At 40.2% G+C, this 19,193-nt stretch overlaps 1 protein-coding gene across 1 annotated transcript in view; it reads left to right on the forward strand.

The window, feature by feature from the left end:
- LOC122801269 (vomeronasal type-2 receptor 26-like) overlaps window positions 1-19,193 on the forward strand; it is a 48,303-nt gene that overhangs the window by 8,356 nt on the left and 20,754 nt on the right. Inside the window, exons 2-3 of the mRNA XM_044070819.1 lie at window positions 9,487-9,717; window positions 13,884-14,007. Of these exons, the coding sequence (XP_043926754.1) occupies window positions 9,487-9,717; window positions 13,884-14,007 (355 nt within the window). The remainder of the gene's footprint in view (window positions 1-9,486; window positions 9,718-13,883; window positions 14,008-19,193) is intronic.

Raw genomic sequence — 19,193 nt, forward strand, 5'->3', positions numbered from 1 at the left:
TGGCATAACCTGCATAACTGGATGGTTAACTGCACATACACCCTTGGGATACCACCTGTGTCCCTGTTGGATGGGGACATCAGGTGCTGACTTGCATGCACATGGACTAACATCTGGCCTAGGCGTATGGCTGCTCAGGGCTGATAGCCTAATAACCTCATATGGTAACAGGAATACCAGATATGGCCTGAGTGCTGTGACAGACTGTGTTGTTATGTGTCCACACCCATCACTGCCATTGACTGTTGGATGTCCTCTTTGGGCAATATTACAGTACCATGTCATCCAGCCTACATCCGATGAATAGGTGTGTGGTACTATAAGTGCATGTGGACATTCCAGCAACAATCTGAGGTACACAGTAACTGAGCGCAGTGCATAGCTGGTGTAAGGTACCCTCCTCATAGGTGTCTGACATCTGCAGTACCCAGATGTTTGCAGAATGTGTACATGTGCCTGATAGATGTAGACCCCCCCCCACCAGACAAATGTGTATTTCCAGACACCAGTTGGACAATATGTGATAGTTGTCCCCAGAGTTTGGGGAATGTGTCTGTGACATGCCAGACCCCTCGAAACACAATAATGGTACATGCATTTCTGGTACTGTATCCATTACCTTACATTGCATGCTCACTATGCATGCATTGCTGCTGAGCCAGAGCCAGCGTCCTCCCACTACTAGTACCTATAACCTGCTGTCCTGCTGCATGGGGCACCAGGTATGCTAGCCATAGGTGTCAAGCAATGAGAATCAGGTGTGGAGTACACAGTGACCTAGCCAGAGTACATCAGAAATGGTCAGGGAGACCTGGACAATGTTTGAAATAATCCTGTATGACATTCACAGGCTAAAAGGGTCTCATTGACAGTACACAATGTGATATGCCAGCTGTATCCACCAGTACATACTGTCAGTATTGTACAACAAACAATCCAGTAGCAGTCATATGTGAGCTGACCATTGCTGCGGTGACTCAGGGGCCAGAGCTGTGATCTATGTCAATGCAGAGAGAGCCATCAGGAATGGCCATAGGTGTTTGACAACAGAATGACAACAAAATGTCAGTTCAGGAAGTGTGGTTGACACCTACTGTTTAAATTCCTATTTCCCATGACTGCATCCCCACATCTGCATTTTGTAACATGCTTAATTCTATGACATAACTGGTATAGTATTGTACTTCTATGTGAGGAGAAATCCAGTTGTAGTATCATAGAGAATCACAGTTTGTCTTCATGAAGGAAGTGTCAGACCTGTTTACCATAGGCAGCAGCTTGCCATTTGTAGGTAAAGCTCATGGACAGGTGATTGCCTGTGCACCAGTCTGTGGCCCCCACTTGCTAATTCCATCCAGAACAGCTGGGCTGCCTTTCCATTAGCAAGTGACATGGCAACACAGTGCTATAATTAAGGCCTTCATGTGGGCCTTGCCCCTTTTCCTGGCCTGTGAGGAGGACATTATCGAGGTGTGGGAGCTACAGCAGCACATAGGGTAGGTGAAAATACTGTCCCTTGTTTAGATTGATGTGTTATGTCCACAGTTTTGAATGCTATGTCTGGCCATTGTTAACAGACTTTCAGATTCTGTAGCAGTGTACTTTTTAAATTTGTGTTGGGGTGAGTAAAGAGACAGGCAGATGTGAGTGTCATACATCCTTTTTACCTGAATGTGCATGTTGCTATAGTTGATGTTGGTCTATCAGCTGTGTATGTTTGTAGGGGGAGACTGTGACACATGTCCCTTTTACCTGAACATTCCCCCCTCAACCCTTTATGTATGATTGTTGTGTGGATGCCCTGTTCTAGGTGTATGAGAGGTATGTTATGTCTGTCGCAGGTAGCTGAATATACTGCTGCATGTGTAGCAGGCCGAAGCTGCTGCATTCTGGCCAGGATTCAGACTAGGGATGATGAAGACATTGGGGGACAGCAAGATGTTATTGTCAGTGCGGGTGCAGCGTCAGCTGTTGTGTCACAGCATGGCCTGGTTGAGGATGCCCAAAATAGTCCAGATGAAGCATGTGCCTGTGCTGCATATTGTACATAATAGCACCATCCAGAGAGTGGTAGGCACCATTTAGTACACATATTCATAATTCTGAAATGTGTCTCACCCTGCAGACCTTTAATGTGCGACTGCGGGTGGCAGTGACTGCAGTAGGAGCAAGCAGTTTTGCTGGACATTGCAGGAATCAGTTATTCCTATGTTTTATTGACATGCATGTAGTTGTCACGCCACAGACAGGGCTGTGGGCCAGGACTGTGGGTGTCCAGATGTGACACATGCTAGAAATGTAACAGATAGAGCCACCTAGTCATTATCATGGCAGTTGTATTTGTAAGACATATGTGCGTGCATGCAGTGTGTTACACAGGATTAACATGGACATGTGCGTTCAGATGGGTATGATGTGTGACACTGAGCTGTCTGTCATGATTTTGTAACCCTAATCTGCATAACCTTGCTGGTATGTCAGCACACAGAATAGGTTTTATGACAACCCTGCCAGAAGTAGGGGGCACAACTGTGTATATTCAGTAACAGTCTGTACAGTTGTCAGCACTACCTGATATTATAGGCCTCCTGTACATCCAGAAGCATTTATTTGTCTGTGTCTGCATCAGAGGTGCAAGTACACTGTGATTTGCCCCAGTATATGTAGGAGTAGTGTGTGACTGGCAATCAGTATATGTTTGTAAAAACAGTTGGTACTCTTCAGAGGTCAGTTGGTCTTCTGCTGTGTAGCTTTGACTATAGTTCTGATGGTACTGAGTTCAATACCTCATAGCTGTGTCTTTTGTTCCCTAATGTTACATGGCTGTAGTGCATGATATATTTACAAAAGCTTCAGTAACTCCCCAGAGCTGATCTGGCCTAGTGGTGTGTTGTTCAGTCGCTAGTTCAGAAAGTCTTGGGTTATTTTTTTCCCTAAAGTTACATCACTGTAGTGCATGATATATTTACAAAAGCATCATTAACCCACTTAGCTGACTTGGCCCAGTGGTGTGTTGTTTTAACTGTAGTTCAGAGTGTTCTGGGTTCAATACTTGGCACTGTAGTGTAGACAGTTCTATGTTTGAGACATATCATGGCTGGTTATTTTGTTCTGGGCAAAACAGTGTCTGAATGAGATAGGGTGATAAAAGCAGTTTTAAGCGGGTTTGCATGGTTTTGTGTAATGCACTGTGATGCTAAGTGACACTCCTCACTTAAACCTGCTCTATTTCCAAAAAAAAAAAAAAATTAAAGAAAGAAATGTGTGATAGGAAAGTGGTGAATTGGCGGGAAACAGGAGGAAACCAATATGAAAGGTAGGTAGGGATGTACAGGATGGGTGTAGGAAAGGACCATAGCTATCCATTTCTTCTACAACAACAGCTGTGCATGTTGTGGACAATTTGGTATTTGGAGCCTCACATCCACAGGGAGGGGTGTGGGCAACATAACTTGTTTGATTAATTGCTGTCTTGATTGAATGATTCCAGTGTATGTGAGGACAAAATGTAGAGCTATGTATGGGATGACATTTTTTTTGCGGGACAGGTGCCCGACTTTTTTTTCTTTTAAGGAGAAAGTGGAATATTGGGGAAGGATTGTAGGTACATTTTGGGAGGTAGGTTGGGTAGGAGAGATTGCATTTGCAGACAGAAGACAGTGGACAGGGGGTGTATGACACATGAGGGGGATAAACACCTTGGAGGGTGGTTGGGAATCAGAGGACCACATGCCTCCAGATGGAAACAGTGGGACTGAGGTCTCCACCCATGGGCAATCACCACTGCTCCTTCATGGACCTTAAGGTGGCTGTGCTGGGTCTGAGCACTGGGGCCAGCCTGCAACTTGAGTACACCAGTCTGCCCTTGATCTGGTGCAGTCGGTCATCCAAATTGTGCTGGAGCACCCTGCAAACCAACCCTGGAAACTAGTTATGGGTGACTGGATCTTCTCTGTGCCCATGCCCACGGGGGGACAAGCCCCACCCCCTGAGCCGGTTCCACCTGATGGTGGTGTAGGACCAGCAGTAGAGGCAGCTCCAGGTTGGGTCCCAGATGTGCTGGGACCTAGTGCCGTGGCTAGATGAGGTGAGACAAGCAGATCTACTGGGATCAGCCTACCCAAACATGCTATGGTGGTGCGGTTGGTAAAAGTGTATTGGTTAATCATGAACAACACATTTGATGTTAGTTATAACAGCATGCATGGGTGTTCCATTTAACCAAGAACAATAAAATGGAAGAGCATATAGAACACAGGCGTAAATGAAATAATAGTCATTAATTATTGTAACAGCATGCCAGTAACAGTTATGGCAAAAGGCCAACGATGGTCGAATTTCAACAAGGTATGTTAGCATGCAACCATTGAAATATATAACCAATAATACAAAACAACCCCAACATTAGGTTTTGATAACAGTATATGAGGAAATTAAACCATGCCCATAGTATAACAATAATATTTTGTGATGCAGATAAGGGGTGTGGGGAGAGGAAAACATTCCATTAACAACTGTATAGGCTCTATGTTTCACAACAGTACTAAATTAATACTGTACAGGTCTGCCCTGCCTTTACATCTGCATGTGCCCTAAAGCTTCTGCAGGACATACAGTACATACCTCTCAAGCTGTTGACATAGAATGGTATGGGCCAAGCTATAAAAGCTATAGGTACGTAACTACAGAGGACTTGTACATGTCAGGGTAATTTATATGACTAACAAGGTGTACCCTGCACTGATGTTGTGTGAGTGTGCTACTGGCATACGTCAAATGGAGTTATATCTTTGCCCTAGGTTAATGGCAACAGTGATCACTAGACATGACAGCATGACACTTGAGAGACATGCATCGGGCACCAGGCATACAGCCGTAACAACAGTAGAACATTTCATTTGTCTAATTCAGTTGGAATACTAATGTACTGCCTGGCATTTTATTTAATGGAGTCTTATCAACTTGCTGATCACTGCTGTTTACACACTAGTACATCTGGACACAATTTATTAGTATACCCTTCATACAGCTACTACAAACATTTGATTACTTATAATTTCTGTGGAGAAAATATCTGTTGACACAACTTGACAGTTTGTACAAATACTCAGGAGTACTTACCTGTTACTACAAATACATCGTAGTACCGGTCCCTGGATTCAAACCCCAGTCTGTGCATGCAAAAATGAACAGCATATCTATTACTTATCATACTGCGCTACTCAGGGAGTGCTGTGCGCTGGTTGACTGATTTGTACCTAAAGCTCACTTGGTTACAAAGTCTGACTTGGTAATATAGGTAGAGTGTCACAGAAGACTGCAGTGACTGTTGAACATACATGCTTGGGATTCATGTAGTAGGGGAAGTGTGTATTAATAGTTGGAATGCAGGTGTATACATTTAACCCCTAGTGGATGGGAATATGTGTGATCTGTACAGACCATATCGGGATACTGGGTTGCATACCTGATCCATATACATTTGCACATGATATATTTCATATTATTATTTTACACTATATTTCAAAGACATGCATCTGGAGCATTTCTCGCCAGGCATCCGCTGAAAACTGGCTTTGTTTCAAATTGGACTTTCCCAGTAAACAAATGTTAAATAAAAATAAATAAAAAATTAATTTGCAGTCTTCATGCAATTATAGTCTCATACTAGCTTGCATCAGCGTACCTACATTCAGGAATACATACAGCTGAAATGCAAAGGTTAACACAAAACAATCCTGAGGGAAAAACACTATAATGCATTACATATTACTATACAAGGTTCAGATCTTAGTGTAGAACATATATCAAATTGCATTGGATCCTGTTCTACAGCTCCACATCTACACTTTAGCATAACAGTTCTTTATCAACCAAACTTCAGTCACTTCATGGTGTCAGAGATATATTTGCTGTGGAGCACCAGTACAATTGGATTTATTCAACAACAGACCAAAATAAACACAACACTTGGAAGATAGAACTTTATTTAGGGTGACATGTCACAGTGGTTTATTACATTCAAAATTCTGAATACATTTGTACTGCATATCCTGTAAATGATGAATGAATGTCATTTATTATCTTCACAGTTTCAATCACAGTGTACTTTATTACAAGATTCTTAGTAGTACTACAGTATATACTTGTGTCATTCCTACACACTATTACTACGGTATTAGATTTCTTTCATCAAAAGTAGCTTGTTTGCTGCCTTCATCTGTATTGAAAAGCACCTGGCATTACTCACTTATATCACTGTGGGTCTAAGAACATATTTATTGCAGTACACTCAGAACACACTATGCCTACTGGTAGTAAACAACATACTCTTTCTTATTTATTGTACTATATATTGCAAGATAGATATGTACTCACCACACTGTCGGCACATCCTCACTAGGTGCCTGGCATGGGCCTTTAGATTGCAAACCCTCTCCTCTGCAGCTGTGGGGGGGAACACACCACAATGCATACCTGTCAGTCAGATATTCATACTAAAATTTGATAAGTAACCCTTTGCTATACTTATAAACTTCTGGGGCAATCCTGTCCTGAGCATCTTGGGTCCATTGGGTCAAGAGCCCCCCCCTTCCTTTGCTTCAGGTCGTCATAGTGGTGACACACCTGCTCACCAGTGCAGGAGATTCCAGTGGCATTGATGAGGTCATGTGCTAGATGGTTCCAGGTCTCAGACTTGTATTCAGAGCCCTGGTTCTGGCCCTGCAGCAATCTGGCATCATGGTCTTTTACTAAAACTCCAACCATGACCCTGGACTCCAACATGCTTCCAGCGCTGTGCCCAAAAGTGCATTCCCTTTCCAACTCCAGCCACAGCTCCTGCAGTGATCAAACTCCAACCAGTTCTGCCTGTATTCCCACCTGTTCAGTTTAAATAAGGCTGTTTTCCCACCCTTTGCCACCATTGACTATTTTTGAAAATGTGTAGCTCTGCTTAGCATCACACAAACCTGCTTAGCTGTGCTGAAGACTGCTTAAACAGGGGATTGCTTAGCAGTACTAAGCAGAGTTGCATGTTGCTAAGTACTGCTAAAGCAGGTCCTCTTTAAGCATTGCTTGGCTTAGCTTAGCACTCCTTAGCAGAGCTTAGCTACAGGCTAACCAGATATTTGTAAAAATTAAAAAAAAAAAAACAATATTGAAAGTCATTCATAATTAGGGATACTTTTATTATTATGTATGCCTTTTACTTTATATCCACTAACCTTAAATATTTTAATTACAGTACTTGGAGTGTGACTGTATTGTATTGGACACTTGTGTATAACTGAAGCTTTGCTCCACAGGACTCCACTGAAAAAGGGCTTTTGGATTAGCTGGACTAACACAGGTAACAAATATCACTAAATACATCAATAAAAAATTATAATGCATGAAATATTGCTATCACATATAAAAGTTGAACAGCCTGTACCCGTATTCAAACAGTGCACCTACTGCGTACAAGGTCAGGACTCTAACCATTCAGATAACATAACTGTGAAGATTTCAGCTATGCATTTCTATTTAGCTTTTTGTTACATTTAAGCTTTGCTAAGCAATGCACTGCACCACACAAACACGCTCAGGTAAGCTTAAACTTGACTGCAAACACACACACACACACACAAAAAAAAAAAAACGAATGAAAAAAACAATTTAAAAATATACACAGGTATATGACACTTGGACATTACAGCGGGTGTGTTACGACACTGTAACACACCCCCTACGTATTTATTTTACATACTGACCAGGACACAGTTACAATTTAATATTTTAGTGCCGTACAGCCCATTGACAGTGCAGGAGGTGTGTTACAGACACTGTAAGACACCCCCTGTGTAACATACAGGAAATATTAATAAATAAGTGTCCAAGGACACTTTCTTTCATATTTTAGTGATGTATGGCACTTTGACAGCATAGGTGGTGTATTACACTTCTGCAAGCACTGTGACACACCCCCTAGCACTGATTCAGTAACCGTGTACACAGCTCCCTCTCAGTATCACTCCTTCATGAGCTGCAGACATGGCCACGATACACTCCATGTAGGGCTTACACTATTCCTACATGGAGTTTATTAAATCTGGGGGGCTCTCTACTCATAGCCAGCCTTAGGCATAGGCCAACTAGGTGGCTGCCTAGGGCACCTCTCTATCTGGGTCAATTTTCCAGTAAACTGGATGGTGTAAATAGACCAGGATGGGGGTACCAGGTAGTGTGGGAGGGTGTTATGGAGTCCTTTTGCCTAAGGCACCACTTGACCTAAGGCTGACTCTGTTTCTACTGCTATACTCCTTTCTTTCCAGTCAAAATATCCACTCCTTTTCTATAAGAACCCAAGCCCTTTGCTGGGAATGATGTGTATTAAAGGTCTGAATATGATTCCTTTGCACAGCATCAGAGGCAGGAAGGTCTTGTCTAGTGAGGGAATTTAGTATATAATGTAATATGATACTTCCTTCCTGTGAACTGTAGTGAGGCCTGTTCCTTTCATTAAAAAATGTGCCTAGGAGACTTATGCCTGGCCTGCAGAATAATCCAAGACCCAAACCTTCTGAACTTGCTGCATACCTATAAATCTAATGAGACTAAGACTATTCATTCCAGGGACCTAAATATGGCTGCGACTTAAATAAGACATGCTGAAGGGACAAATGTATCTCCCAGCACTGCCATAACTTTTTATGATATGATGGACTTTGATAATATAAATTCATCTTTCAATTTCAGTTTAATGCAAAAAAAATACAGCCAAATGTTTTCAGACAATTAAAAATATAGTTTGAGGCAAATAATATGAAAGTTGAAAGGAATCAGACAATGGCTTTATAAAAATGTTGAAAGTCTCCAAAAATATAAGTTGGTTCTTCTATAGGACTTAACCCACCCACCTCATCATGCATGCAAAGGACTGTATCTCCTATCCCCACACCATGTATTACACTCACCTTTAAGGTTAATACATCAATGTAGGTAGGGGAAATGGATATTTTCCCACTGCAGCAAGCACTGCCATCCACATCTAGAAGCCCCAGTCCAATACAATCCTCAGATGACATAACAGTGCATTTTTGTCCATGGAAAGTATGTGGGTTTGATATTAGCAGATTACAGTAAGTAATTTAACAGATCTAAAAGTCCATCTAAACTGTGAAACGGCTGTCTGAGAAAAATACAGCTGGTTGTACCAAAACGACTCTTTTGTCGATTACTAAGTTTGTGATTATTACTGTCGTTATTATTACTGATGCAGGTATGCAGGTTGTATACAGCTGTAACCACATGGGAAAATGCTTTAAGTAAAATTATTTCAGATTATCAGCTAACAGAGAAAAGAAATAAATACTAGTCAGTGTTAACTAATTAAAAAGAAAAGCATGAACTATATACTAGTTTGCAAAAAACTCTATATACAGCTGCCTGATTTTGTTATAATTAAAAAAATATGTGACTGACTATATTTTTTAAACTCCACAGCTCCTACATTATGTGAAGAATGTAATTTTCAAAGACAGTTCTGGTGAGACCGTTTATTTTGACAGAAATGGAGATTCTCCCGCAATTTATGACATACTAAACTTTCAGGTAGCGAGTGATGGAAGAATGACAAAGTATGTTCACGTGGGCTACTATGACTCAAGCCTTCCTGCCAGATATAATTTATACATTAATGACAGCCTGATTTCATGGAATGTGTACAACACAATGGTTAGTGAACAGTTTGCAACATCATTCTCAAAATATTTCCTTTTTTACTATGATAGGAATGCAAATAAACAACTAAATGATACATAAAATGAATTAAGTGCTAATTTATCTACTCATTTGTAAAAATGCTTAATGTAGCAATTTCTGTGACCGAAGTATACTTCAAAAGGTGTGTAGTTATTGTTATAGCCTTGTGAGTCGTGTACAAGTCAGAATTAAAAGCACCCTATAAAGCATTGTTATATTAGTAAGTACGTCATGAAACTTTGCAGGTCTGTATATCTTTGATCTATCTATCTATATATATATATATATATATATATATATATATATATATATATATATATATGTGTGTATGTATATATCTATATCTATCTACCTATATGTAGAGAGAAATAGATACATATATATATATATCTGTGCAAGTTTATAAATAAATATATATGTATTCATGGGTAAATTTCACTCTGTTGAGTCATCAGTTTGTCAACAGGATAAAGTAAATTTGTAGAGAGGGTTCATTAACAGGTGATGAAAATGTGACACAGAGGTAGAATGTGTGTATATGGATAAATTGTGTGAGCTTGGGATTGTTAATGCTGAAACTTTTGGGTATTCCAAAACGTTTGACCATAGGGTTGAGACTCATAGGTTCATAGGTTCATAGGTGTGTACTAGGCTAATGGCCCTGGACCCTTTACAAGCCTAGCCCATAGAAGTGCCCTGGCATTGTGCCGCCCAACGTTAGATCCCAGTGCCTCTATCAAGTAGATCCACTGAGTGATCCCTGGGGTGAACTTTCTATTACCCATCCACTCATCAAGATTTCTCTTGAAGAGGGACAAAGAGGTGCTGTGTTTGACACATATTGGAAGTCTATTCCAAAGCATGGGCAGCCTCTGAGTGAGGAATCTGTCCCTCCAGCATGTTCTGTTGATTGTGGTAATGAGGTTGAGGTCTCTGGAGTGTGTGGTGCAGGGAGACTGGGATTTCTTTAGATGTAACATTTCTAACAGTGCAGGGTCAGACACTACTTTGTAAGTCAAGCAGAGATCACCTCTAAGTAGGCGATATGAGACAGAGAATATCTGGAGTCTTTTGAGTCTGTCCATGTAGGACAAGTGTTTAATGCCTAGGATCCTCTTCTTGAGGTACTTCTGTGGCCTCTCCAGCTGTTGCAGGTGTCTAGTGAGGTACATGCCAAATGGGGCATTATACTCAATGACTGGCCTAATGAGTGAAGAATAGAGAGAGAGATGATGACCTCTTTCTTCCTGGATGCGAAACCCTTGGTAATGAGATGTGCCACATAGAAGGACTTTTTGACCACAGTGGCAATGTGGTGGTCGAAGGAGAGGTTGCTGTCAACCTGCATCCTCAGATCTCTTATAGGTTCATAGATTCATAGGTTGGTACTAGGCTATTGGCTCTAGGGCCTATACAAGCCTAGCCATAACAATTCCCTAGCTATTTCTTCCCACTCTATTTACTTCCCTGGACCCCTGTCTAGCAGGGCAAATGACTTGATCCTCAGGGTGAATTTCCTTTCTCCCATCCAATCATCAAGGTTCTTTTTGAAGAGGGCCAAAAGAGGCGCTCTGCTTGACATGTATGGGCAGTCTATTCCAGAGTCTGGGGAGTCTCTGGGTCAGGAACCTATCCCTCCAGCATGTTTTGTTTATTGTGATGACAAGATGTAGATCCCAGGAGCGTGTGGCTCTGAGGGATTGGGATTTCTTTAAGTGTAGCATCTCCAACAGCTCTGGGTTTGACATGGCCTTGTATGTTAAGCAGAGATTGCCTCGGAGTAGACGATATGTGACAGAGTATAGCTGGAGTTTTTTAAGGCAGTCAGCATAGGGCATCTGCTTTAGGCCTGTGATTCTTTTAGTGAGGTATTTCTGCAGCCTTTCCACTTGTTGCAGATGTCTTGAGAGGTACATACCAAATGGGGTGTTGTATTCTATAATGGGTCTAATGAAGGATGAGTACAGTGGAACAATGACCTCCTTTTTTCTGGATGAAAAGCCCTTAGTGATGAGGTGTGCCACATAGAAGGATTTCCTGACTGTTGTGGTGATGTGGTTATTGAAGGAGAGACCACTGTCCAACTGTGTCCCTAAATCTCTTATCACACTTTCAGTGTTTAGTGTACTACCACTTATGTGATAATTCACAGGTACATGTTGTTCCCAAAGGGAATAACTATACATTTCTTGGCATTGAGCTTGAGCCCATGGCTCTGGCACCAAGCATCTGTTTCTGTAAGGCCCTTTTGTAGAGAATCCACATCATTTGGGGATTCAATAATGGCTCCAAGTTTGCAGTCATCTGTGAATTTTGTTAGCCAGAGTCCCTTAGTGATGGCCTGTACTTCAGAGAAGTAGATTCCAAACAAGAGAGGTCCCAGGACTGAACCCTATGGTACTCCACTTGTCACTTGTCTGGTGCTGGATTTGGAGTCAGCTACTTTTACTGTATGGGTTCTGTCAGTAAGCCAGTTGGTAACCCATCGAGTGACATAAGGATTAATGCCAAGCTTAGTAAGTATATCTATGATTCCAGAGTGGTGGATGGTGTCAAAGGCCTTAGCAAGGTCCAGATAGGCTATGTGGACTGACTTACCATCTGTAGACTAAGTCAGTAAGGTTCAGGAGACAAGATCAGCCCTTCATGAACCCAAACTGGGTGGGGTCCAGTGTTTTAAGGTTGCCAATGTCTTTGTTTATAAGTTCCATTATAATACGTTCCATGGCCTTGCAGATCTTTTTGTAGGTTAGGGGTATAATAAGAGAGAGGGAAGAGGGCAGATTTAGGGTTGTACACGTGAGTTGCTGTATATGTTGTGTGATAGAATGTCTTGTGTGGAAGCATGGGTACAGAAAGGGTTTTTTCTAAGGAAGTTGTTGGGTTGAGTTTAGGGGTAGTGACAAAATTAGGGTTAGCACATGATAAAGGTGGCATAGAGAGATAGAGTATAAACAGCTATACTTGACAATCTACTAGGAAAGAAAAATAATTTGCGAGAAACTGTACAAACGTGTGTGTGTGTGTGTGTGTGTGTGTGTGTGTGTGTGTGTGTGTGTGTGTGTGTGTGTATATATATATATATATATATATATATATATATATATAGATATAGCTATATAGATATAGATATATATATATAAAAATATATATATATATATATATATATATATATATATATATATATAAATATATATATATATATATATATAAAACTATATATATATATATATAGATATCTAGTTTTATATATATATATATATATATATATATATATATCTATATATATATATATATAGTTCCACTTCATACCTTCGAAAGCTCATTTCATCGAATTTCAAAACAGCGAGACCAAATTGTCGAAAACTCAAATCATCAAAAACTCATAACATCGAATTTCAAATCACTGAAAACTACAAATCAACTAGAAATAACATCCCACAGAGTTTTTATTACATTTATGAAGGGGGGCAAGCCCCACCGGCACCCCCGTACATTAAATATGCCAACTCCAAGGTCACACTACAGTGGGGGAAAAAGGTAATTTCTTAACCCCACTGTAGTGCGACCTTGGAGTTGTTATATTTAATTTTTGGGGGGTGTGGGGGGCATAGTAAACAGTGTCTGGGATGTTATTTCTAGATGCTTTGTAGTTTTCAATGATTTGAGATTCGATGTTATGAGTTTTTGATGATTTGAGTTTTCGATGATTTGGTTTCGCTGTTTTGAAATTCAATGAAATGAGCTTTCGACGATATGAAGTGGAACTATATATATATATATATATATATATATATATATATATATATATATATATAATACACACACACACACACATACATATTCACTTATTAATAGCTTAAGACACTTAATTGTGCACATTTTAGCAGTAAAGCAAATTTTGACTAAATTGAATTGTTTCCTATTAATGTAATGTTTGTGATAAATGGACTTGATTTGTATTTATAGCCCCTTATAAGAAAGTCATTCTTTCTTTCTTATTTCTTATACATCATTTCACCATCCATTGCAATGTATCTGTAGGTCAGTTCACTTCTTGTAACAACAGATTTCTACATTAAGCACTATGTGTCCTTAAGTTTCTGAAGCAATGTATAAAATGAATTGTCTTTTAATAGATCCCGCACTCAGTCTGTAGTGAATCGTGTACTCCTGGATTTAGGAAAGCTGTTCGTAGAGGAGAACCATTCTGTTGCTTTGATTGCATTCAATGTTCCAAGGGAGAAATAAGCAATGAAACTGGTAAGCAATGTTCATGATTAAGCATACTTATTTCAAATCTTATGAGGAGGTGTTTGCTTAGTCTATCTCAGTTGGGAAATACACAAAAGGTCTTATAGTGCAATCGCTTTATTGGCCAGAGAGATCATTATTTACTTTTCTGTTTTTTTCTGAGCTGTTATAAATTTTGCATCTTTGCATGGGTTAGTAGTGCCCTATGCAGTAACAAACACCTAGAAAGCAAATTTTCTCTGTAGAACAATCCATAAAACTGTAACTTATAAAGCAACAATATAGAGCAAATACCTTTGCACCAACAAACTTAGAACAGCTAGCTGGGCCTTGAATGACAATTTCTACAGCTTTAGTAGAATTCAGTGTTGTGTAAACATTAAAGTTAGTAAAATTTAGTACTGTTTAGCATAATCTGTCCCAGTAAAGTACCCTTATTAGTCTGCACAAACAAAGCACCCTTAATACCTTTCTAACCCTAATAAACCACCCCCTTGTAGCTCACACATCAAAGAACTGGACAATATGGTTATACAATTTTCTTTGTAGCCAGTTTGGTGGATATGGCCATCTTGAGAAAATGTAACAATTTTCTCATGTTTACTGACAACCACTAAATTCGTAAAGAATAAGGCCCAGTATCCAAGAGGTGTAATTACACAATGACACTGGAGGATAACCTCTCTCATTCAAGTCCACATCAAGTTGTTGAAATCACACATGCAACACCCACATCACGTATCACACAACACACACGTAGATAAACATATGTTGAGGCACTTAAAAGCAATCTTCCTAAACAACAAAGATGACCTAGACTGCCTGCTGTCAAAACAATGCTTCAGCAAATTAAAAGGTCCACAGAAAAAACACACATAACAAAACACATACTGTAACTCATACTGAAGCCCCAAACACTAAGCCACTAAGGTAAGTAAACACACTTGCCAGGACTATCATCACAGGGGACACAATTGTAGGATATACTGATGCTTCCCTAATCAGGCCGAACAAGGAGGAGATAACTGTTAGTTGCTTGTTTGGAGCCAGGATCCACCAAATCAAGCATTTACTCAAGTCATTACACCACAGGTGCCAGTATGATTTCATCATAGTACATTTAGGAGGAAATGACCTGAGATGTACCTCCCCTGACTATATGAACAGAGGCTTTATGGAGCTTTCAGCCTATGTGTCTTATCCTGGCATGAGCCTGGCACTGAGCAGCATATTACCATCACCGAGGATGATGCCACAATATAAGAAAAAAATGACTGATTTCAACAACTGTTTGCCTTTCTGGTGTCATTCTAAGAAGATCCAATAATTGTAAGCTTGGGAGGACATGGTCAGTAGACCAACATTGCTTTGCCAAGGACGGTTGGCACCTTTCCAGTGCCTTTTTTTAGGCAATGCCAAATTGATAGTACAATCAGCTCAACAGAACCTCAAGGTGTTACTGCTTGATGCCAGGAGCCTTATTAAAAAATTATACCCCCTAAAAGACTTCTTCACACTCAACAGTATAGCTATCTGTGCAGGTATTGAGACATGGTTTAAAGCAGCCGAGAGTACCCCGGCAATGCAAGGTTTCAGTGCCTTCTGCACTTTTAGACCAGTAACTGCACATACAAGGGCTAAAGGAGGAGGTGTCTCAGTATACATCAATAACAAGCATACCTCTAAGGTGGTCGAAGAGGATGACGTGCTTCCTCCATGTGCAGATTACCACAGACAAAATCCCATACCATATCCAGGCTGGTTATAGGTCACCCTACATGTCTCAAGAAGCTCACAATGCATACTCAGGCCTACTGGAGACACTGACCCTCCAACCTAACACCCTGCTCATGGGAGACTTTAATTACTCCTCTATAGGTTGGGATTCCTATATGGTCTCATATCTACAGGCACAGAGATTGCTGGACTTCATAAATATAAACAATCTTGACCAAATAGTGAATATGCCGAATAGAGGCTCCAACATACTGGACCTCATACTCATAAATATGGGAGAACACTGCACACCCTCAATGTCTTGTTCTCCCTGCTAAGGTCCAGGCATAAAGTTGTCTCCTTCAAAATCAAAATCAGCTCTGTAATTTCATTCAAGCCAGTAACAGTTAGAAACAATTCCAAGGCAAATTACCTTTCATTCAGTGATGGCTGGTCAAAATTAATTGCCCCTCCAAATCCTGAGAACAAATCAGCCTATGCTGAATTGCTCTCAGAAACTCTGTACAACCATCTCAATGGCTGAATAGTGGCAGCTGTACCTACCAGAAGTAAGCCCATAACTAGCCACAGAAAAGAAATTCCCTGCAGGCATCCCAAATTAAACAAGATATACAACAAAAGGAAAAAAACATGGCAAAAATCAGGAAGATTGATTCGCATGGAGATAAAAAATCTCTCTGATCAATGTAAATAGACAACTAAGAGGGCTCATTAAGTCAAGAAAAGACAGTTCTGAGGTTAAGATATCATCCCAGGTGAAAGATGACCATAAGGCTTTCTACAGCTATATCAGAAACCTCAAAGGCAGCAAACAGCAATGTGCTGAACTGGTGGTTAATGTTGCCACATTCACAAAGCCTGGTGATATAGCAAATCTGTTAGTGGACAAATTCAGTTCTAACTTTACCCCACCCCCCCAACCAACCCTCTAATAATACCCTGAAATACAGCCGATTGAGCTATAAATATGGAGCATCAACTAGCAATACTCACTAAAGCCAAGAGCACAGCCTCAGTGGGCCCCTGATAACACCCCAGGATGCCTCCTGAATAGTCTAAAATACAACTTATCAGGACCGCTGGAGTCACTATTTAATTATAGTCTTAAAACAGGCTTTGTACCTCATGAATGAAGGACTGCAGTGGTTACCCCCCCCCCACTTAATAAGAAAGAACCCTCAACAAATCCTGGAAACTATTGATCCATTAGTCTGACTAGCCTAATTTGCAAAGACATGGAAAAAATTATCATGAAAATTATCAACGACATAGGAGATCTTCAGACATTGGATCTATCCCAGTCTAGCGTTGTCAAAGGAAGGTCATGCTTACTGAATCTGGTGGATTTCTTTGAAAAGGTCACTAAGGCAGTGGATGAGGGGGAAAACTGTACATACTGCCTATCTAGATGTGGCTAAGGCAGTTGATACAACACCCCACTTGAGCATTGTCAACAAACTTATATAACTAGGTATAAACACCTTTTTAACACATCGGATAGCTAACTGGTTCACTAATTGAACCCTGGAGGTTAGAATCAATGAGGCCACCTCTATAAGGAGGGCAGTCACAGTGGAGTCCCCCAGGGCTCTGTGCTAGGCCCATGCTCCTTTTAGCATCTATTTCTCAGATGTCAATACCAATGTCAACGGCCTCTGGCTAATCAAGTGTCATACCTCTCAACCTGGAAACATCAAACATCTGGACAAAGGCCCATGAAAAATAGGCACAAATCTGTACACTAATTAACATAAAATTTGCATACATAATTATGTAATCCCATCCACCCCAATGGAAATGCAGGATAACAACTTTCAAACACAAACTGAAGAACAGACAACCAAAATATGGCCCCAGAGTCCCCCTGCAGCCATTCCAATGTCCCATTACTTGGATATTTCACCCCATTTACCACAAACACTGTAATGTGCATACTGCTTTATTTCTGCAATGATTATTTGGATTTTATTTAAAGCTTTATTTTACATTTTATAACACAGACACTAATATACGTCTGCTAAACAAACAATGCAGTCTCACAATGAAAATAGACTTAGCATTAAAACTTCTCTGCCCTTGAAACTCACATCCATTGAAACAGCATTGAAACCCACATTCAAAGAAAATGCATCTGGCCAGTGGCGGATAAAGATTACCTTTGAGCCGTTTTCATATCATAGGCCCCTTGCACACGAAACATACACATGTTCTTTGATACACCTTCCTGACTGTATTACATTATATTTCTTGTATAATGCAGCACACTTGTTAGAGAGTGTTTTAAATTTATTGTTTTGAACATTTTTCCAGTAAGCAATGAAACAAAATGCATGAACCAATAATGACAAAACTTCAAAATTCACAACATTTCCATCATTAAAGTCTACTCAGACTTTTATAATCTACCAGTATCAGTAAATATGCACAGTCATCTGTTGCCCTTGAAGAATAAATTGCCTGTGTTGCATTAAAAAAATGATAATCTAGTAATATTTCGACAGGGAATGGCTGGCAAACTGATAACAGGTGCATAGTTACAAGGTATCTCTGCCAAAGGACTGCAGAATCCAACCCCTTCAAAAGTACAACACCGTACAGTATCAGCAATTCATCTACATACTGTGGGAGTAGAACCACAGCCTTCTGCAGCAAAAGCAAGCATAGTACCAGTTGTGCTACTGACAATGCAGGCAGATTTTGCATAAGTAGCACTAAACTACTCTTTCTCTGAAGAACTCTGCAGCACAAGAAATGAGGAAAAACCTGTGGGGGAGGGGCAAAGGCCCAGAATTGGGGACACATTTTAAACATTGCTTGTATAATCTTAGAAAGTTACTAGAATAAAATGTTGCATTACCATGTGTTTCCTGAAAGATAGGAAGACTGAAACTTAAATGGTTATCAATGTTTAGTAAATTTAGTTCTCATTGATTTGCCAGAAGAACACAAATTTTATTTTACATTTGTTTAATGTGAAAGTCTGATTTGGAACTAAGACAATTTTTAGTAGAGGCCTGGGGAGAAACACTCTAAATGCATGTTTTTGTATCATGGAAGGAAACTGGAGCACCCAGAAGAAACCCACACAAATGCAGGGAAGACATACAAACTCCAGTTAGAATTCACTTCAGCCAAAAATTGAACCAGATAACTTTTTCCTGTGAGGTGACAATACTACCACTGCACCATCTAAATTTTAAAAGGAGCACACCAAAAGTATGAGCCAAACATTCCAGACATTCTGTGAAAATTTGTAAAGTTAAGAGCTATAACTCCTTTGTTGAGAAGTAGTGTTATGTTTAGAGAACTCAGGGTCTTGCTTCTTGTACCTAGGGTATAGGGTTTGAGCCTGAATAACCTTAACCACCATTTACACCTAACTGGGGTGTTTCCCACACATACACACCTATATGAAGCAACAAGTCTTTTCAGAAAGAACAAATGGAATCACATACATC

This window comes from Protopterus annectens, chromosome 4.part1 (assembly GCF_019279795.1).
Source record: "Protopterus annectens isolate FY-2018-M chromosome 4.part1, PAN1.0, whole genome shotgun sequence".
Lineage (NCBI taxonomy): Eukaryota > Metazoa > Chordata > Ceratodontiformes > Protopteridae > Protopterus > Protopterus annectens.